Here is a 21924-nt window from a genome sequence, read left to right as displayed (position 1 = left end):
TTCTGAAACTAGTGAAAAAGTACATGGCAGGCTAAATATTAAAACATTTACAAAAAAATTTGAATTTTCAATGCAGAGTAGAATATTACAAAGTGAGACATAAGAGTCCACAACTGACAAAATCCAACATGAAGTTGAGGCGTTTAGTTTGCGTTAACAAGATTCGTCCATTTTTACCTGTGATCATCGGAATTTCATTGGGATTTAGTATGAGTATCGTTCGTATGCCAATCTCTCATGAAGATTGTGTACATTTATCAAAAGACAATGTGGACAGAAAGTTGCATTCAATTTCAAGATCAAAGGAATCACTTAACGATCCAAACAATCCTAATGCTCCATTTGAAGTTATGAGCAAGGAGGATGCTTTCCGATATGTAAGCAATAAATGTTTGTGTATTTTTTTGGAGTAGAAAGAAAAGAAGTAAAGATGAAGTTTTCTTATGTGTTGCTAATGGCTGTTTTCTGAGCACTTGCTTACTTGTTGATTCTTGAATTGTATTGCCAATTTGTGTAGTAAATTGTTGAATGAATGCTTTAGTAACACTATTCACAAATGTAATCTCAGAATAAATGTAATCGCAGAATATATAAAACTACCCACAAACCTGTTAACATGGACATATTTATTGAACATCAATGTTTCCTAACATTTATTCAGCTATTTACTTCTCTACATAAATATTATTTAACAACTTCTTTTACCCATTTGCCTGTGTTTAATCATGCAAAAAACATTAATTAAGTGTAGTTGTCTGATGTGTTGTTCTATAGGTAGTGATAAATTAACTGCATAAATATACAGTTTTTGTGTGGGTGGCTAAAATACATACAGTCTTGTTAACCAAACTCATTACAATCAATTGCAGAGAAAAGACAGGGAATATGCTCCACCCATTTTCAACACCCTTGAAGATTTTGAACCGCGAATCATAACAGATCCAGCACTTCTGCCCAAAGTGGATTTTGCCCCAAGCAAGAAAATGGTGCGACCTAGATTTATCAGCACAGAGCTCGGCATTCGGGAGAAACTTGTTAGCTCAGTGATTACGTCAAGAAACACATTTGAAACTCTTGGTGAGTTCAATAACTTGTAATCACCTCTTACATGTTTTTGCAAATTATCAGCGACCTCGCTAAATAATGAGTGTTTTTTTATGTCTGGAAAGACGTGCAAAACAAGCAAAAAGTATGTAGAAATGTTTGTGGAACAAGTTTCGATCTGACCACATTTAAAGTCTTTCCATTTTCTGCCTTGTTGCCCTGCAATTTCATCAAATATATTTTATGGTTGCGTCAAATATAATATGTCACGGGCATATTAGCTGTCATGTCAGTGTTAAATTTTCCGAGAAATAAAGGGTGGGTGTAAGCTGTAAGGTGTTGATGTAATGACCACTTACTAAGTAATTTATATTCTTATGGTAATATACCCTTGGTGTCTACAATTTTTGTGTGTCATAAAGCAGTATAGAAGAAATGCAAAAATGTGTTTTTGGAAGTTACTGATCTTTTGTCTTTTGCAGGGGTTGCTTTAAACAAAACGTTCTCACACCATATGAAAAAAGTTATATATTTTGATGGTTTGATGAAATCTCACAGTAATTTGCCACCTTCTGCATCAGGGATTACGCTCGTGCTACATCCCAATTCTAATCCTGTTCACATATTGCATCAGACACTGACTTATCTTCATTCAAAGTTTGGGTAAGTGGCCACAGAAGCATATCTAATGTTGCGGTCGGATAATTTGATACATTGTTGTGGCAAAAAAGGTTGTTTTTTTGCTTTAAGCTCTTTCGCTTCAAAATTGCCTTGTGATTTATAGTTTTGTATGAATTGCTGTTGTTTAAATACATGCATAAACACTTAGGGTTTGGTAGTGTAAGAAATCGAACCCATGTTTTGGTAATTATTAGTCATAATTACATGCATCATTAAAAAAATCTCTATAACATAACCAAAGTTTATAATATTTTTCAGGGAGGATTATGACTGGTTTTACATCACAACTGATCAAGCTTATTCCGAAGGAGACCGAATTAATGACATCGTTGACAGCATCAGCATCAATAGAAGATTGTACTTGGGAAATCCTTTTCAGTATGATGATGATGTCGCTGGCTCTGTTACATACTGCAATGTAAGTTTAATTCAAATTGTAAAGTTAGCTCTGTGTGAGTTAAAAATACTTAAGTCATAAAAAGGTGTTATTACTTGTTACATTATTGAGAATTTAGTACTAATATGTATTATAGTGACATTAATTTTGTTTATTGCAGATGAACAATGGCTTTATTATATCCCGTCTACTGTTGGTTGATCTGATTCCCGGTTTGGATCGGTGTCTCCAGGACATGGCAAGCGTCAACACTCTGACACCCGACCAGTGGCTTGGAAAGTGCATTAAAAGGATTACAAAGGCGGCTGTGGAATGCGTCAACCAGGAAGAGGTATTAACGTCACAACCACTTCTTTGCACTACTGTCTGCTGCCCTTGTGCATTGTTGTGGTTTTATATTGCTTTTTACAACTGTGTCTAAAGTTATTCAAGGTATTAGTGTTTATTTTTCGTGTATTAAAATTAAATGATGTTTGACAACAATTATGAATCAACCTTAAAAAAAGAAACTACTTGATATTTTACTGCTTTTTATAGAAACACACAAAATTTGTCTGCTAATTTGTTGCTGCAAGTTTTTTTTGACATCAATCCTGTACAAACATGCCAAACCTCAAAGTCCAATTAGTTGTTAATAAAACGTGCAAAGGAGTGTTGCGGCTTCTAAGCCAACTTTGTTTAAATTTATTTCCAGGGCGTTTCCCTGATCTGACCTTTAAACAAATTCAACTTTTCCCTTCCACACTTTTATGAGTTGACATTTTTTTGGTGCCGACCTCCTTTCACAAACAATAGCAATTGTGGTCATGTTTGTTCAGTGTGGGTGGTGCGTCACTTGAACCTACGACTTACAGTAGCTCTATGTTTAATCTCGTCCGTAGTAATTGATTTTTCCCTACAGGATGAAAGACTCAGTTTAAACTTGTTATGACTTTCTCACAAGTATTTTTGCCAATAAACCTGTGTAAGACGCTGAGCAAATAGATTGGAACAAACATGTTTTTTTTATTTTCTGCTTATTATTTATTTTCATCTTGGATTATTTTTCAAGTAATGTTGTTGGGTTAAAAACTGTGAATGATATAAATATGCACAATAAAGTTCGTCACTTTGAGCTGATTTGTCATTTCCTCTGTCAATGGGATATGTACATTACGTATTATTTAAACCTATATTAAAGTTTGTATTTTATTTTGTCATTTTAACTTGTGCTTGGCACTGACACTTGGATAATACCTACTTTCTGTGTGTCAATCAAATATTTTAGATAGGATGGATCACCTTTTGCTAAAATGTTTGTGATGTTATTTTTACCCAAACTCTTATTAACAGGGGATCGTTTACCACACATTTGACCTGAAAAGTGCAGCTGGTAACTTCGACCCTGAAACTGAGAATGCGGTGGAGTTCAAAAACGCTGTAACTGTCAGTGGTGTTGAGACTCCGGAGATGATGTTTTTACTTCACAAGCGCTTTTCACAAATTGAAATAGACAAAACGTACAAGGAGATTGTTGCTATCCAGGTAAATGCATATCTGTGACATTGGTCAATCATTACATGGTTTGGTTTATGGTTAATTATATAACAATGGTTTGATTTTATTATAAATGTAACTACTGAAGACTAAATTAAATGACAAGCCAACAGAAGTCTATATTCTTTTACAGAAGTATTTTTTATGTTCGCAGCAAATTAATTTTGTGTTTCTTTTTTCTAACTGATTTACTTGTTATTGGTGGCAATTCACAAAAAAACTTCTGTAAAAATATGATTGTTTGAGTTTTGTTTGTATAAAAAAAGTACATACGTTTTTGTAAATCTGACTTCTGGTGTATAAATAGTGAACCTACACCACAGTTTGTTTCTAGCTGTCCTAATGTTTGTCAATTGCAAGCCTTCGGGGCAAAGAAGTTGTTGACAGAATATCGTTTATCCATCTAATGCAAACATAACGAGTTTACAGCAAAACAATTTAACCCACCTCACTCCCTTCCATGTGTTAGTTGTAAAACTGGTTCCAAAGCTGCAGACAGGGTGTGTACACGCACTGTTTCGACCTGTAAGGTCTCATCAGTGCAGCTGTTGAGTGGCACTGTGCTAGCTTTCACACTAGCAGGCACACTAGTCTCCACTTTGTGGTACCTTTCGGTCAATGGTTCCAGTTTTGTTGTTTTTGTGTAACTATATTTTGAACTTTAAGTTTGAAAATATGATATTGAATCTTCTGACTTCAACAAAAACTGTGTCTAAACATATGCAAACATGTCACAAAATTTTGTGCAGTTTTGTATGTTTTTATCTGTCATGCAATCAAACATGTCTTCGTTTTTGACAATGTTTCCCCTTCACAACCCCGATCCAGATTTTATTACATGTACAGACCGTTCCCCTAAGTGACATGTTTTTGTAGGAAGAAATTAAGGAGTTGGCTCCGAAACTTCCCAAAGGGGAACAAGAACTTTCGTGGCCGGTCGGAATAAATCCTCCGTTTAAACCGAGCAATAGGTGGGACATCATCGTCTGGGATTATTTCACTGAGGACTACACTTTGACCTGTCCTGGTTGGTATTTTTGTTTGTGTTGTTACAGTTTGGTAAAATTACATGGTATGGATAATGCTGTATGTTTTCCTTTATAATCGTGCAAGAAAAGATTTCACAATTTTCTTTTTACTTTTTGAATTTCATAGTTTTGTGTTTCATGGTGTACTGTCTCTAATATTTAGTTGATGATAATATTTTTGATTTATAAAGTTTAAAAGAGCAATATTCTTCATGTCAACATTAAATAAAAATACCACAATGAAAAAATTCTGATCCTACTAGTTCACCTACTGCACTGTGTGTACTACTGTCTGCAGCTCAGTGATTATATGGCATGTTTGCTTCTAAATTACTAAATTTTCTGCTCAATTTTAAGCAACTGTTCAGTGTTATATTTGTATGTGGTAAATGTAAATCTTCCACATTACATATGTTTTTTTGCTTGTGCAGGTGAGGTACCAAAGTGTGAGCTGTCTGGCGTGGATAAACTGGATATACAAAACATCATACAAACTGCTATCGATCGTTTGAATGAAAAGTACAATCCCCAGGTAAACACCTTTAGGGTTTTTGAGTTTGTAGAATTCTTTACTGCATAATTTTGTTGCTTGAAAAAAATACAAAAATATTGATACTGTATCTGATGCTAAATGTAAGGTGTGTATAAGTCTAATACAATGCTTTTGGTAGGGGCTTATTGTGGAAAAGAAGAAATTGATTAACGGCTATCGTCGGTTTGATCCCCAGCGAGGGATGGAATACATCTTAGACCTCGTACTGAACATAATCGTTGAAAAGGAGAAGGAAGAAGTGGAGATTAGCCACAGAGTGAATTTGTTGCGTCCACTGAGCCAGGTTGTTTTTTTGAGTGGTTTCTGTCAGTAAAACCTGGGATATCAGTCCCTGTGCATTATGCCAACATGGCAGCTAACACTTTTTTAATATACAGTTAGGTGTTGCTTCTTTGAGACTGAATGGTTTAAATTATTTTATTTTTAAATTTTTTTGTGTATGTGTCAACAAACGCAGCATGCTCATATGCACTATTGCTTGTAGTAATGTGTTGCTCACATCATAATTTACGTCATTTTTGACAATGTTGCCAGGTTGAAATTATTCCAATGCCTTACGTGACTGAAGCAGCAAAAGTGAATATTGTGTTGCCGTTGACCAAAGATGAGCGTGGTCATTTCGAATCCTTTATGAAGTTTTTCGCTAAGGTAATGCCCCCATGTTGTTTGTATAAGATAAAATGGAATCTTATGAGGTGTATGATAAAGATATTTTCAATTGTTACTGTGTGTATCTGTTACAGATGAGAGTTAATATCATAAAAATCTACTGATAGCCTGCCAAACAATGACTCCGTAAATTTTTTTATAAACTTCTGTGATATATCCTGTGTCATTTGTTTCACATGGTTTTCCACTGATAAATATATTGCACCTATGCTTATAAGGATCATTAAAACAACATAAAACAACACAGTTTAAAACCAACAACTAAGGATTATTACAAAAGTTGTTAGTTTATTTTACAAATATTTATATATAAATTAAAATCTAATTTTAATAACTGCTATTTTTCAGGTTTGTTTAAACAGTGATGAGAATGCCGGTCTGATAATTGTGTTTATTTACGACCCTGAAACTGCCCAACAAATCCACGACAACGACATATTTGCTGAACAGAAGGATTTACTGAAGACATATGAGGTTTGTGAAGACATTTGTAGATTTCTTTTGAGTAAATATTTGTGGGAGATTGTAAAGTAAAGTATTATGTTTTCCCTGGCCTTGAACATTTAAATATTTTTTGAAAACTGTTTTTTGATATTTTGTCGAGTGTTATAAATCTTATAATTTTTTATAATATAATTTTTTCAGTCCCGTTACAAGAAAGACGAATCCAACACCAAACTTATTCCTTGGGTCAGCATTAAAACAGAAATTCCCTGCCAGGTCAGTAACTACTTAATGCTTAAAAATGTTATAAAATCCCAAATACCTTTGTTGCTTATAATATTAATGGGCCAAAATTGTTTTATTTAGACTGAAAAATGACATTTAGTCTCATAAATGTAACTGTAGAAGTATCTGCACTATTGTCTTCTGTCAATATCAATAATAACCAGTACTTGCCTTAAACAAGCATTATTTTTTGATTGCAGTTGAAAATCATGGATGTAGTTGCAAAAAAATATCCGACAGATTCTCTGTTTATGTTGACAAGTATAGCAGCCAATATGAATCTCAATTTCTTGAACAGATGTCGCATGAACAGCATACAAGGTAGAGGAATCACTGTTACTAAGAATGCTTTACTTTGCTATTGGTACATTGTGCAACACAACATTTATCACATGAATCTGTAATAGTTACTTGCAAGTCCAATATATTGTAGTGATTTGTAAAGAGAAAAAATATTTATCTGTGTTTGCCACAATATTTAAATGCGGAATATCAGCCCAAATAAATATGTGGCTATTCCTGTACATTAAGAGGGAATATACAATAATGCTAAACTGGAAATGGTAAATTTCATATCCTTGAAAAGCAACATTTTTATTACTTGAGAATTATTGTGGTTTTTCTCGTTGTTAAACTGTTATGAGCAGGTTTTCATGGAGCTATTGTGTTTAATCAGCCATGAAATCCCTCCCAGCATGTACTTTGTGATGTAACAATTGTTGTCTTTGTGTACAGGTTGGCAGGCATTTTTCCCCATACCATTTTCACAATACAACCCCGACATTGTTCTGAAGGTAAGAAACAATTTTTGTGCCAATTTTATTAAAAATCCCCTTTGGAAATAAAACTTTGTAGTTTCTTTGTTTTCCTTGAACAATCCATTGTGTTATATGACCGACAGTTTAATAAACCCTAATCCAGTGCCAGGTTTCACAAATAGTAGGTTATGACCCAATTTTGGGGCACCAGACTGTTCTATTGGGGTATCCATATATGTAATTATACCAATACACTTTTGCTATTTTTTTCTGTGCGTAAAATTGTGCAAGATCCAAAAGACAAAGTATGTTTTCTTGTTACCATTACTTGCATTTGCCAATGTTCACCTTCTTCCGTCACAGTTATGTTGTATTGAGTTTGACACAAGCTGAAATGAAAAAAGTCTTGTGTAGTAGGCTCTTTTTAGGGTTGCGAGATGTCAGTAATATTTTTGTGGATCGTCCCATCAAGTATTTACTGACCACTGGTCTAGTAGTTGATCAGATGCTTTATTAACTTATTTGTTTACAGAATGCTCCAGTACCAGAGCAGATTGATATAACACCTTCAAATGGGCATTTCGACATTTACTCTTTCGATGAAGTTTGCTTTTATAATTCTGACTATATGGCCTCAAAAACTAAGATGATGTCATCCATGGGGGATAGGAATACAGATGTAAGTTTTATTTTGAATAAAATTTAAAGTAAATACAAATTATTACACAATATTATATTGTTGCAACTAAAAACGCATAGAAAACAAATACTCTTGTGACTTATATGAGGTTAAACAATTCTTACAATTTCAAACCCTTATTTTTTGACAGAATAATGATGCGATCGAGACTGTGGATATTTATGATATGTTTGTGAAATATTCACAACTTCATGTCTTCAGAGCGGTTGAACCCCAGCTTACGCGAAGATATATACACAGGTGTGTTATCTTGAAAAATCACCCAATTCGCGTATTGCAATGTTTTCGACTGAACAGATATAATGCTTCAGGTTTTAATGTAACGCTCACAAGTAGCGTACAAAGGTTTATTTCCGCAAATCAGTCAGTATTCTCACTCAAAACTAATATATTTTTCCAAAATAAATATAGTCAGTGTTTAAAAACCAACACAAGGGGTTGAAATTATAAAAGAGTGACTGCTACCTCTGGCACACTCTGTACACAGCTAAAAGCTATTAGCGCTGTTATCAACTGGTAACATTGCCTTCAAATTACTTTTCAGAAACTGTAACGTTAGAAATGGCGACGCAATCTATCAACGTTGCGACAGAAGCAACGCCGAGGGTCTTGCGTCCAGAACACAACTCGCAATGGAACTTTTTCCTGATGATTCGAAAACGAAGCAGACGTAAAAGTATCTGGTGGTGATTCACCTTTCCACTGTTTTACTTAATCTTCTTCTATTAGGAATCAATAACTCTACTGTGTATTACATACAGCGCATGCAGTAAGCCCATGGATATTACCCTGGCCATCTTTTATCTGTAGGTCGCATCGTTATTGGCTGCTGACATTTGCCTCTATAAACACTGTTGAAAATTGCGCTACGTGTTGGGGTTGGCCATAATGTGTTTTGTTGGGGCGAAATATCGGAAGCTGTGTCATGTGCATGTTGTTTTGTCAAAACATCCAAGAAAACAATTGCTACCTCTTCATTTCATTATCAGTTCAACCGGGCATCCAAACCGTGGTATCATTTTCCCCTAAATCTTTTTTATACAATAGACAGGAGAAGTGGTGTCATGGACTTGATTCAAATTGCTGATAGTATGGATATCCCATGCGTCAAATGCACAATTTTAATTCCCCCGACCCCTTTCAATGAGTGAAGTCCACGTGTTCACTAGTTAGTTTATCTTACGTGTTTTTCTCCGTTACCCATTACTCTGTTAGATAATTTCGTTACCAACCGCAAAACCGTTTCGCTTTTTCTAAATTGCAAAAAGGCTGGTTTTTCTGTGTTTTATTGAAATGCTTCTAAATGACCTTAAAGACAGTGATTCGAATGCAGAAATTTGCGGATAAGGTCTGTGTGTTTCGTTATATACAATTGGTAGCCGATGACAATGCAGTCTTGCAGTCTTATACGTAGTGCCTGTTGTTTCGCCTTTTAATTGGTCCCGCACCTTCTGCTTTATATGTATAACAATCAATCCTATTTACTGCACCTTGTATTAGCTATTTTGCTGCGTTTTATTTGATTTAGGCGGTGAAGTGTGTATTGGTTAACGCAGTTGGGTGCATTGCCAACATCCAACATGCGTTAACTGTCCTCATAAAAAAGTGACCTTCAAAAATTGACCGTGACGTATAAGAGTGTTGTTTTTTTCTCTACGCTGAAATCAGATTGACTTTCGATTCATTTGATATTTATTACACAGTTGCGTCGCCTAATAAATCACGTTTTGTCCGCTATATTGCTCTCTGACAACTTGTCACTTTAAACCTTACCCATACTGTGCGTCTACCTTACTTTCACATAATTTTCGCTGGACTTGTGGCTTCAAACCACACGCATGTTAACATACCACATACTGCAGTTTGGTGTAATTCTTATTTGATTATTGGATAGGCGAAGTGGTGCCACTTTTACAATGTTATAGTTTTTAATAGATGCACTGATCGTTTTTCACTCTTTGGTGCTTCCAGCTGCACTTTTTTCACTTGATGCGTGCTTATTACTTTCTGTATTTATGTAAATCGGATCTGTTGCATTGAATACAATGTTGGCGTACACATATGTTTAGTTTGTTGTGTCAACTATGTGGTCCACTGGACTTTTCCAAACAAGCACAGGGTCATTATTAAAAAAGTGCAATTTTTTACGGTTATTGTCTGCAGAATTAAATATATTAGCTATCTGTTTCACTGACCTTTACGAGTTAAAAAACCCTGTACTAGGGTTTTGACAGGCTTTGTGCATGCAAAATTGATAGTTTACCAATGCCGATCAACAGGCGCAAATCCACCACGAAATGGGTTCTGAGTGCATAATAAGAGAATGGTTATGTACTTTTTTTAGGATGTAAACAATGCCGAAAGTATAGGAATGAACCCAAATTAGGATTTTCTTGCATAAATTGCGATTAAGAAATGTTAATTTTGTGAAATGTAAAAAGAGTACCGCAGCTGGCAACGTTTATTTGCATTAAAAAAATTTCCCGCTATTGTTGTCTTTCGATTTTGTAAGTTCACGGACGGCGCCGATGTGAAAGAAACCCAACAAAAGTCATATTTCAAACAGAAGTACGTATGATTCTGCACCGGTAGATCCTATTTTGTGTGTGTTGCTTTAGTGTTGTTCAACAAAATTGCATATAAATTCATTTCAACCCTTAATTATTCTTACAATCATTATAATTTTAGTTTTTAATTCCTGCAAGGCTGCAACATATTTCTTGTGTAAGTAATTTTCCAAGAAAGAATACATGCTAAAAATCTCCACCACTATTTTTTATTCCTTTCTGATGACTGAATGCTTCCATTTTTGGAAAAGTTGTTTCATTAATTAACCAACAACCATAAATTAACAACATTTAAAGTTTTGATTGTTTCGTCATACAGACAATAAGTACTTAGTAATTAAAATCCTGATCAGGATCCTGATGAAGGTCTGTTGGATAACGACCGAAACGTCGAACAAACAAGTGTTTCTTTTTGCCAGAAGAGCTTGTAATTACTAAGTAGTATGCCTGGCAGCATAAGCAACAGACAATTAGTACTACTGCACCACTATACACTTTTATTTTCACAGACAAATTTCTCAAATCAGTTCACAATCACTCTGTACCTCCAAAGTATCAAAATTTCCTTTGAAGAGCAATCTGCCCCACCAAAGATTTACAGATAGGTACATGTGAGTACTGTTTGTTATATTCTAAGAGTTTGCACAAGTATTTTAGGATTTGATTGTAACTCGCCCCAAATATTTTCATTTACTCCCATTCTTCAGTGAATGTCTGTCTCAATTGAAGCCATAGTAAACTCTTTGCTGCTTGTTGGCTTGTCATATGACTGGTTGTGGTTGTGGACATCAGATAACACAATGGGAGTTGGGGAAATAATTTGGCTTTCAGGTCGACTTCTTGGAATGGATATTGTGTTGTTGGAATTGTTGCCCGTAAATGATGTTGTGGCCGTTTCACTTGATCTGTTGTTTGGAAACTCTGTGAGATAATGTGGCCGTTTGAAGCTGTATTGTGGAGGGTTGTTGTCTTGTTGGAATTCATGGTGACGGACATCGTTGTAGCTTGCACTTAATTCATTCCCTCTTCTGGGCACATCCTTTCTGTTCAATGAAGCGTTTGTGCGAGGAATATACTCGCGGCTGGTTCGATTAAAAGCTCCACCTCCATCGCTTAATGGTGGTGCAGTAGAGTTCCCTGTGTATTGTACTGGCGGTGGAGGAAGGCTTCTAAATTCAAGGTCTCTGTGCCTGTTGTTGTCCATAGAATAGGAATGGGAGTTGCTTGGCTGCAAATATTCATCCTGCCTTGTGGGATAAGTGTTATATGTTGTGTAGCTGAACGGTCTGTTTTCATCTATCGTGTTTGGCCGCACACACTGGTCGTTTGCGACAATGTAATCTTTGGTGGAACCTAGGAAGGAGGAGAACATGTTATTCAAACTGTTATTTTAGCACAGGGGTTGACAACTTATCCCAAGCTGTGTGGTTAACTTTGCTAGGTGTCAGTTGGTGTATTATTTTTCCACTAACAATTTCAATCCTTTTACTGTTTATAATTTTATTGAACCTTAATTTAAGGGCATTTATTTACATTTTCTCCTTAATTTGCATCAGCATAACAGCACCTGTTGAGCCATATAGATACTATACAATTAATAGAGGGGCTGCATGCCAGATGGTTTTAATGGAAGGGTTGTGCATGGCATGCAGGCCATAGGTTCCTTCCCCAGTTTTTGAAACATGACACACTAAACATTAATGCTTTGATAAACCATATATAGCACATGGCATACTGGTAATGGTGTTACTCAAAGGCAGAATTTAGAAATTACATTTACATTATGTCCTCAGTATAGAGGTAACAATTTTCACCTGATGGTTTGTCCATTTCTATGATGGTTCCTCTTTCCACATCTGTCTTTTTTCTCCTACTTCTGGTGCCACAAATTTTTTCCTGTCAATCAAGTTGTCATAAAAGTTACATTTAAGTTACACCCTAACATAAAAGTAAATTTTTGCCTTCTTTTCTCAGAGAATTTCTGTAGCTTAGAACAGGGTTTCCAAAATTGGGGGTTGCATGACCGATTATATGGGTCGCCATGCTCACAAAGTTTTAATTACCAGTGCCATGAAATTTGATGATAATGTTGATTAATTTGTGGTATATTAACTGAGTAATACGATATTTGAGATTGTGTTTTTACCTTAATAACCTCATACACGTAATCAAAAAGTTCAAGTATTGTGAGGATACTTGCTCCAATGAACAATCCCATTTGACCGCCAATGTCACCTAAAAATCAATTAAATTTCTTTAGAAAAACTGTTTTATTTGACATAATAATAATTGGGATAAAGTGTTACATGAGATTAATATGACAACGTTTGTCATCAATTCACTACTTAAGTTGACAAAGCATTTATTACTTGCTGAAACAAACACTATTAGATACAAGTAAAAAAAATTAAAAAGTGTTTGCGTCACAACTTCACTCAACGTGTGTTAGGTTTCTGAGAAAATCGATTGTTTCGTCATAGTGACCTGATGTAACGCTTACCGAATAACCCGGGGATTTCGTATGCCACTTTTTGTTCGATGGTTTCGTAGTTCAACTCTTCGAAGAAAATGTTGAGCTTTACGTAATTGTTCCTATGACAACAACACCAGGTGCCATTAAAAGTTTCAGAAGAATTAAGGTATCTGCGTAACTCCTGGTCCATTAAGGTCTATTAGGACTGATGTGGCACTGGACAGATTTAATGTATGATGTAATATGGGAAGTCCAGCTGCAGCATCCCTTAAACAGGGGCGTCCGACCTTTTTGACTGAACATGCGGTTTGCAAACGGACATTTCAGTAATGTTCTTTTTTCCGTATGTTGGTGCAAAAACAAGGAAAATATCTACACTATTATTTCAACTTCAGATGATGTTTTAATACATTGAATAATTATATCGACGTTTGAGTCTGTGTTCTACGGATTGTGATTAAAACAATAATAAATTGTTAGTCGTGCAATTATTGTACTTGCAAATATGCTGATTTCGTTGAGGCAAACGCTTTGTAATTCGGTTGCTAATTCACGCAACGCTTCATGTGTGTTAAATATTTTCGGTTGGTAAATGAGTGGCTTCAGAAAAACCAATCACCCTTGCCTAAAACATCATCTTATTTTTGTGATTTTGTGCATTACTTATCGTTATGTAATAGCAAGATAAACAACTTTTGCGGCCGGGTGATTTTCTAAAATTGACACTAAAATGTAATGAACGGAAGATATTGACAGGAATTTAATACAACAAAAGAATGCACCGCGCACCAGAGGAGTGGGAAAATATGTAGTAAAAAAACAACGCGTACCGGGGGGTTGAGTAACACTGTTTAGTAATATGTGCACAAGAGTTTTGTATTCACCTCACGTAGTCTTCCGATTCGTCATATTTGTAGGCCAGATAGCTGAGAGCTTGGGTACTTGGAAGTTGAAGGGACGACATTTCTAGGTTGTATCTAACATAAACAGAGAATTGTTTGTGATTCACAAAATAGAGGGGGCACGTACATTTACATTTTTGTGTATTTTCTAAGAATAAAGAGACTGGCCCATCCTGTTAAAAAGATTGACATGTTTTTTTTTTTTGAAACGTCAAGTGCTATATTGCCGTAATCAGTTACAATTCTCAGAAAGTCTCTATTCTCAGAATTATGAGAAGATCCTTAAATAGTGTTCCTAAGTTTCTGCATATTATTACGATAATGCGATTTATTTAAAAACTGCCCAATGCTAATTACTGTAAGTTTTTTTGTAGTACAAACGGCCAGGTGAAATATGTGATATTTTCTTTGTGACTCTGTTTCGTTGGTATGTAACGTTATTATTACGCCAACATGACAAATCTAATGTTATTTAAGATGTTGGTGTTGTTCGGAAAATTGTTTACCTGGTTACTTCGCAGGGCGTTTCACAAACACATATTTTCTCATCTTGCGTGACGAGATAATCCAACGCCTTGTCAGCGCATTTCATGTAAACCTCAGGGGTGCAATATGGACCTTCACCTAAACCGTTAATACTTGTCACGTTTGGTTTCTTTGATAAACATATCGCAAACAAATTTGCGCTTCTAAAAGTGTCAGCAGTAAATATTTTTTTTGCAATGGTTGTTAAAATTTCAGGCGAATGTTTCTGAAGAAAAATACTCATAAATGATGGTATATGTTGCGTATATTAACTTTCAATAGTTATTATTCCGTATATAAGCAATGGAAACAATAACATGTTTAAGTGAGCATCAGACAGGGCCACTGTTTTGTTCTATGCAGGGCAATATGCAATGTAACAGCGGATAACATAAAAGTAAGGGTAAGACGCGTGTGTATTCTCAAATAATTGTATCCAGAATTTACTTTTAACTCGGGAAAGTATAGAGGACAAATTATACCTGGCATATGAATCATTTGGCAATTGCAGTTTTGATAAACGAAATTCGTTTCGCAGGTGATACGACAGGCAGAAATGCTGTAATTGTTATAGAGAGAATGGAAAGACTTGTCAAAACTCTCCACACATTTACCCCAAGGCTCAGGAAGAAACGTAATCTGCACAACAATAAGAATATTTACAAGGTATACTTGTATATATTATCGTGTTTTTTTGACATTCTTTTACCACAAGAATTCAGTCACTTTTTTCAATTTTCTTTTCGGTCAAAAAATCATAAAATTAAAATAAAAATCATCAGCATGATGACTTCATTCGTTCATATTTGCGCCTTTAAGTGGCCTGGCCAGTATTTATACGTGGATATACGTAGTCTCAACGTACATATTTTGCTGTCTTTTGTTAAAAGTGAAATAATTTCTCACTTTCCAAGTATTCCCGGCAACCGAATAATCATTTTCACAACAATTTTCTCGTGACAAAAACCTCACCCTCTGTTCTTGGGTCGCGACCAGAGTTTGGAAACCCGGGGAAACCCCGAACCCCAGTTCGTGGATGAAGGGGGGTTCAATTTGTGAATGGATCTGCACTTTGAAGCCAGCTTCCACTGAAATTTCATCTGTTGATCAAGGTAAGACAATTTTGTCAGAATCCAGCTCACGATGAAGGCATTTTCTTAATTATCACCAGCGACACCATTATGTCGAAATAGGAGTTAAATTGTACGAAACAAGATATTTCGGATTGGAGTTGACTGTTTATTATAAAAAATCGATTTCGCGTTAATATCTGTTGTTGCTTCTTTATATTCCAACAATTGAACTGACTTAGGGGTGTTTGTAAGTTTGAGGTGTCGTTGTTGAAGACAATTTAAGAGCATCCAAATGTGCCGAAAACATTTGAGAAACCCCGGTCCAGTAATTTAGTAGATTGATTTCGTTTTTAGTGAGTAACCACATACTGACATTTGCCGCTGTTAAATTATGTCGGATATTTATACTTGCTTTGTAAATACGGAGTAACAAATTTGCGTAACTAACCCGTTTCCTTCCATACTGGCATGTATTCGTCTTGTTGGGTGTCGAGCAGGATTTCAAGTCCGTTGTCAACCCCACCTTTAAGTGTTTTAAGCGGCGGAGTTTTTTTGCCGGAGTTGAAGGTGTAGCATTTTCCATACCTTGTAAATACCTGGGCGAAAGAGAAATTCAATTTAACTGTAGTTTATCCTGCGAGGCGGGTACGACACACGTGCATAGAATAAATATTGCATTCTGGTTTGACCGAGAAAGGTTGAATTTTTGCAAAGCTTGTCATTTTACTTGTGGTCCTATTCAGTGTTTTTTTGTGTTTGATTGGTTTGGTTTGTTTTCATGAGTGTAAAGGAATTCGTTGTCCAATGCAACAGTTTTTTTGTCTGTTTCTTGAGGGCAGATAATTTTTTGTTTCTGATGTAGTTGTTGTGAAAGTACGTGTTTTCTGCACAGTCCCCACTCATTCATCATCACAAACTCTAACCAAGGGCTCTGATTTTGGTTTTATTTGTCATTTTTAAACACAATGTAGTTTCTAAGTCGTTTATTCACTGTTAAAAACATCCATTTTTCAGTTATCGTAGCAGTTACACAGTTACCGGAATCCAGGTTTTTGGGCCTTCGCACGGTTCACCCCTGTATCGACATCTCTTCACCATTTCTTCAAGTGTGTGACCAGTCCGATTGTAAAACTTAAACATGTCAAAGGTCGTGTCCTTGGGTTTGTAATCTGACCTTTGCGTTGTGATTGGCCGAATCTTCTCCTCTACTTGTGGCCACGTGCGGTTGTCTTGGAATCTACGAACATTAAAAGCTTAAACTTGCATAGAGTAGAAAAGCAACAGATCAAATCATGTTTAAAATATACAGTAAAGCCAATGTACTGTTTGTTTTGAAGATTTATAAAACCGTGAGTTATGTTTCCATGTCATTTTTTGTTTGCAACTACCCAAAATAATACATGCATAAATATGTAGCTTTAAATGTGCTTGAGATTTAAGTCAACAACCTAAATAAAAACTTAAACTTACTCGACTTGTAGATTGAAATCTCTGTCAAAAATTCCCAAAATTGTACCGGCGTAGTAATAGTCATCAGTTGTTATGGCGCCTAAACGGAATGAGTTCATGTTGCAAATTGTTATGGCGGGAAAGTTCATCTCTGTTGCTTCCTCCTCGTCTAATTTAGTTACATGAGGATGGGAGCAGTAGTAAGCGTATCGATCATATGCCTGTAAATATAATATTACGCTTTGTTTGGGGTTGAAAACAAATCAGTACAGTGCAAATATTAAAAGAAATACGTAATGTTTTAATTGCCGAAACGGTGGCCATCTAAAATAATTATATTGCGTATTTTGTCTTACAATTCATTGAAAAAGCATTTTTCTTGCGCCAAACCAAGCAGCCTTTTTACGGGTTATACGTTATGTTGCGTGCACTGACATTTATCACAAATCCTTATCAGACATTGAGCATTTTGTAAACTTTCACAGCAAGGCGCCGTGATGAACACATGGAAACCATGCGGTTAAAATATGACCTCCCCTAAGTATTCTGACAGCCCTTCGTCTGGCGCCGGAGAGTTCGTTGTTTTTGCGGTTATTTTTGGCGGGATTAACGTCATTCCTGTCTTGTACAATTACCACCGTTCCTGGCTAATTCACTTGCCCGATATCGATTATTGGAACGATTCTATTGGCAGAAAGCGTATAAAATATATAGTGCGAAGTTTTACAAGAATTTTCAATTTTTTTTCGCACGTTGTTGAACCAATTTAGGTTTTTGTCATAGAAAAGACATTACGACAAAAACAGCGAATCCAATGTTCTCGTAAAGTGGGTTGGAGTAAATGCTAACATGACAACATTATTTATGTTCGACAAAGTTGCCAAGTTACTTGCAGAAGTTAACTCACCTGTATAAGAAAAAGACCGAGTGATGAGAAAAACGCAATTGCCCACAATGCCTTGCGAAAAGTAAACCGACTCGGTGTAATAATGTGGCTGATGCCATGGAAGGTTGAGTTTGAAGCAAAAAATACAAGATCAGACGGTTTCAATTCTTTGTCTTTGGGACCCTGTAAACAACAAACTCTGTATTGTGAGTTGTTCTATCGTGGAAATAAATATAATTTAGATGGCAAATATTATTCGTGATATTTTTATACAAAACTTGTCATTGGCGAACAACGCAAAAACGCATTCTAAAATTCGTGTAATTGAAACGAATACACACCTCCTGTTCTGGAGTCGATCTAAATGTCTCATTTTCCTTCGATGTTTGTTCAAAAAATGCAGGTTGGTATGAAACCGTCTCATCAATTCGAGCCCCATGCTCAAGCACATGGTTCCCCATTGCACCTTGTCTCTTTCTTTCGCTCCGTGACAGCGATGCATATGTCACACCCGTGGAAGGCTCGTGTGACGTAATAACGTTGTCACTTGCTGCCCACATGTTGTTTGTGTACATCGTGTGGTTTAGCAAAACTTTTTGCTGCCTTAACCAAAGTAAAAACCTGGCCTTAACTAAAGTAAAAGGAAAATATCGAGGTTTAGGCGTGGGGGTAGGATCTGTTCTACATACTATAAAGCAGGATATCACATATCTACCAATCTGTTTGTCCTACTATACGCGTCCTCTACTCAATCCAACACGTACACTTTCCTTAAACAGCAACTAATTGATCTGCAAAGCATTTGCTGAGTCTAATCACCTCAGGGTGAACTACAAAACCTCAATTTCTGTGCACTGCAAAACCTGCACGAGACACTCTATCGTCAACATACTCTACTTATACTGCGATATGTACACTCAATACAACCAAAACCTGCGAGTGCCGTGAAATTGGGATGATGCTGTATTGGCCGGAATCGAACGAGCAGTAATGAGAGTCGATCGACCACTGCGTTCCTTTTTCCTGCTTAGAAACCTAAAAGGTGACGGTTTCTCTCGCACGCATCGCGTCATCCCCTCTGGAACATCACGGCCATTAAAGAATGCCCAAATCCCGCGAGATGCGCGATATACAACGCAGAAACTCACGACGCAAATGAATATATTGTTCTTGTACAACGTCGCCTGGCAACGCCGCGGTCTGCGTCCATTGTTAGAGACGCTTGGGGACTTTTTTGATTAAGGATAGGACAGGGGTAATCAGAATGCAGAGTCGCGACGAGAAAATGAGAATTAATTTCAGTTGCCGATCCTTCTTATTGTTACTTTGACCGACCCCAAAGCAGCACGAATTCAGGCTGCGTTGATTTGCAACAAAACGGGCGTTGTCAACGCACAAAAGCGTACATGCAAGGTATTACATGACGCATTTTTGTAATTAAAGATTGAAGGCACGAATGGCAAGGCGATTTTTTTAGACTTTCGGATTACTGATATTTTGTACGTTTTCTCATACAGTTATGTGTTATAACTGAAGCAGTGGAGTCACCGTTCAAGGGTTAGTGAATGTCAATATTATGCCATAGACAAGTCTATGCATGGTTGCCCTTTTTTGAGAAAAACCTATGTTGAAACACATCATCAATTAGTGTGCGCTGCATTTGCATTTCAAACCAACGTATCCACTGTATCATTAAGAGACCATTAATATTTTATACATTTACCCGCGTGGCTGGCGTACTCCAGGGAATTTTGCGAAATCCCTTTTCTGTCTATCGCCGTCGGAGTGCTTGTATTCGTTGGCGCGGTCTCTGTTTGTCGATATTGGCGACTTTCTTATTTGCCTTGTCACGCATTAGGTGTGAAAGCTCCATTAAAAATCCATTAACATCAGTGCACATTTACCTTGCTGTCCGCCTTGTGTTTTGCTGTCTTGTGTGAGGTGTCCATTACCCCGACAATGTTTAGCCAGAACTACCGAGTGTTTCGCCAAAGCTCCGCATTTGTCGGTTCTTTATGTTAAGGTAAGCTTTTATTTATATTCCAATTCAGATGATAGCCCAGTGTACAAACAATGTTTGTATTTTCAATTTAGTGACATCGTGGTTTTTGAATTTTTACACTATATATAAATCGCCAAACAAGTTTGATGTGCAGACATAAGCGTTGCGTTGACAACCACATTTTGTTGTCACAGTGGTGGTGCATAATTTTAAAATGCAAAGCGGTCGTCCCAGCGCACAAGTACTAATAAGAAAACAACTGTCTCAAATTACCATGACGGACAAGCTAATGTGACATTGCGCGCTCTTGCGACGAAATATTTATTTACTTGTGACAAACCGGTGGCGCTAAGACGACGTTATGTGTGGCCAACGAGCCACTGCCAGAAACTTGTTTTTTAGGCTTAATCGCTTTATTTGCATGCAAGATTTTGTCCAACAAATCAATACCCAACGTTGCTCAAAAATGGAATGGGGTTTTCTTGAAAATGCAGATAATATTTACATGCAAAGCTTAGCGTATGGATCAGGGATAGGCAACCTTTTGATCCCCTCATGCCAGTTTGCAAATTATGTCAAATATTTAATGACTTCGCTTTCAAACCTGAATGCGCTCACAAAAATATGTTGACCTCTTTTCAGTCACCACTACGCCGCAACTGCCTCAGTATATGAACATATGAATTATATTGGGGAAATTGATACAATTCCCTGATTTAGACACTTTTAACCTTTCTTCCCAACGCAAAACAATCCAGGACGCATGGCGAAGTATTAAAGTATTAACTCGCAAATACGCACTACATATGCTGTGGATATAACCTGCACAGGGAACTTCCATTGACACAATATACAATCACGATATTACAAGATAAGCTCATGTATAACACAACAAAACAAAGTTTTTTGATCATATCAAGCTCAGTTGTAACGTTGCAGCAAGGAGAAGGGAGTGCGCTTAACATTGGCCTTGTGTTTTTTGCTGATGTTTCAATTTGGATTCGTTTGTTGTTTTCCGTCGGTCCTAATGCATTTTTTATGCTGACACGTTTTGTAGCGCGGCCGGAGAAAAGTTAATTAAACCGACCTTCATTCAACGTAATCCTGTGTTGTGGGTGGGGCAAATTTGTTGTGATAAGTATTGCAGCGCCATGAGATGTTTAATTATTAATACTGGCTTTGGTTGTCTACCGTGGTGCGCTGTAAATGGCTTTGTTTTGATTTGCTGCCGAGCTGCCACTGCTACACAGAGCTGGGGGAATTAAATCAAAACGTGTTGACTCTTGTAATGGCGATCCAACAAAAGTTTAATATTTCTAATAGATCATGTAGATTGTGTACATGGAATATGGATTCAAGTAACATGTGTAAGAGCATAATGGACACTATTAACATATCGTAAACTTGGCAGGGCACATGACCTATAGTTTGAGGATTTTAGTTCGTTTCTTTATGGTTTTGGTGCCGCTTCCTCGGTGTTTGACGCGTTTTTAATTATCTTTTTGACGCATTTATTGTCGTGTGGATGCGACGATTTTGCCATTTTTTCAGAAACAAAGGTGTTGTAACATGTGCAATAAGTGTGATAATAGCTTTCTTTTGTGGTGTGGTATTGTCCAATTATGCTCATAGACGACTCAGACAAGAGGTCTGTCAGACAGCGTTTTGCCCGACAATAAGACAAAGAAACACCATTAATTTGCAGTCACCCGACAGATGCCTGCCGAAATTCGCTTTTCTCATTAAAATTTATAAAAGCATCATTTTTTTTTTCAGTAATTAAGTATCTTTGTGTTGCTAACTTATGGCAGACAAAAGAGAAAATTTTGCTTGTCAAAGATTTGGAAGATTGAAACAAAGGTTGCTTCTCACTTTGCGTTCAAATTTACCTGCGTGCTGTTGCCTTGAGCCCCAAGCTGTATCCATCAGGTTTGAAGCACCTCAGAACATTT

At 36.5% G+C, this 21924-nt stretch overlaps 2 protein-coding genes across 2 annotated transcripts; one reads left to right on the top strand and one right to left on the bottom strand.

Annotated features, from left to right (window-relative positions):
• The first annotated feature begins 80 nt into the window (after positions 1 to 80).
• LOC145907879 (chondroitin sulfate glucuronyltransferase-like) lies at positions 81 to 10149 on the top strand. Its single transcript, XM_082994975.1, has 17 exons — positions 81 to 377; positions 870 to 1077; positions 1527 to 1707; positions 1984 to 2143; positions 2283 to 2453; positions 3455 to 3646; positions 4535 to 4685; positions 5118 to 5218; positions 5358 to 5522; positions 5774 to 5887; positions 6257 to 6382; positions 6554 to 6628; positions 6838 to 6958; positions 7373 to 7431; positions 7928 to 8074; positions 8226 to 8335; positions 8640 to 10149. The coding sequence occupies exons 1-17, from the start codon at positions 129 to 131 to the stop codon at positions 8767 to 8769; spliced, it is 2460 nt and encodes an 819-aa protein (XP_082851101.1). The 5' UTR covers positions 81 to 128; the 3' UTR covers positions 8770 to 10149.
• A 1100-nt stretch (positions 10150 to 11249) lies between these two features.
• Positions 11250 to 18545, bottom strand: LOC145909232 (acid-sensing ion channel 2-like). Its single transcript, XM_082996563.1, has 13 exons — positions 18312 to 18545; positions 17992 to 18153; positions 17106 to 17305; positions 16674 to 16872; positions 16084 to 16231; positions 15535 to 15662; positions 15045 to 15201; positions 14544 to 14661; positions 14020 to 14112; positions 13163 to 13254; positions 12809 to 12897; positions 12477 to 12558; positions 11250 to 12015 (listed from the first exon to the last, which is right to left on the bottom strand). Exons 1-13 carry the CDS (start codon positions 18543 to 18545, stop codon positions 11366 to 11368), a joined length of 2352 nt encoding a protein of 783 aa, XP_082852689.1. The 3' UTR covers positions 11250 to 11365.
• Positions 18546 to 21924: the final 3379 nt, after the last annotated feature.

This window comes from Ascidia mentula, chromosome 7 (genome assembly GCF_947561715.1).
Source record: "Ascidia mentula chromosome 7, kaAscMent1.1, whole genome shotgun sequence".
NCBI lineage: Eukaryota > Metazoa > Chordata > Ascidiacea > Phlebobranchia > Ascidiidae > Ascidia > Ascidia mentula.
Note: the sequence above shows the minus strand (reverse complement) of the source record. Positions and strands in the feature narration are given on the sequence as shown.

Coding starts and splice junctions, on each gene's coding strand:
- LOC145907879 (XM_082994975.1), top strand. CDS start 129: ATGAAGTTGAGGCGTTTAGTTTGCGTTAACAAGATTCGTCCATTTTTA. Junction 2,144..2,282: donor GCTCTGTTACATACTGCAAT/GTAAGTTTAATT, acceptor TGTTTATTGCAG/ATGAACAATGGCTTTATTAT. Junction 5,523..5,773: donor TGTTGCGTCCACTGAGCCAG/GTTGTTTTTTTG, acceptor CAATGTTGCCAG/GTTGAAATTATTCCAATGCC.
- LOC145909232 (XM_082996563.1), bottom strand. CDS start 18,545: ATGTACACAAACAACATGTGGGCAGCAAGTGACAACGTTATTACGTCA. Junction 17,306..17,991: donor TCGGTCTTTTTCTTATACAG/GTGAGTTAACTT, acceptor TTATATTTACAG/GCATATGATCGATACGCTTA. Junction 12,898..13,162: donor CGAAATCCCCGGGTTATTCG/GTAAGCGTTACA, acceptor ATTGATTTTTAG/GTGACATTGGCGGTCAAATG.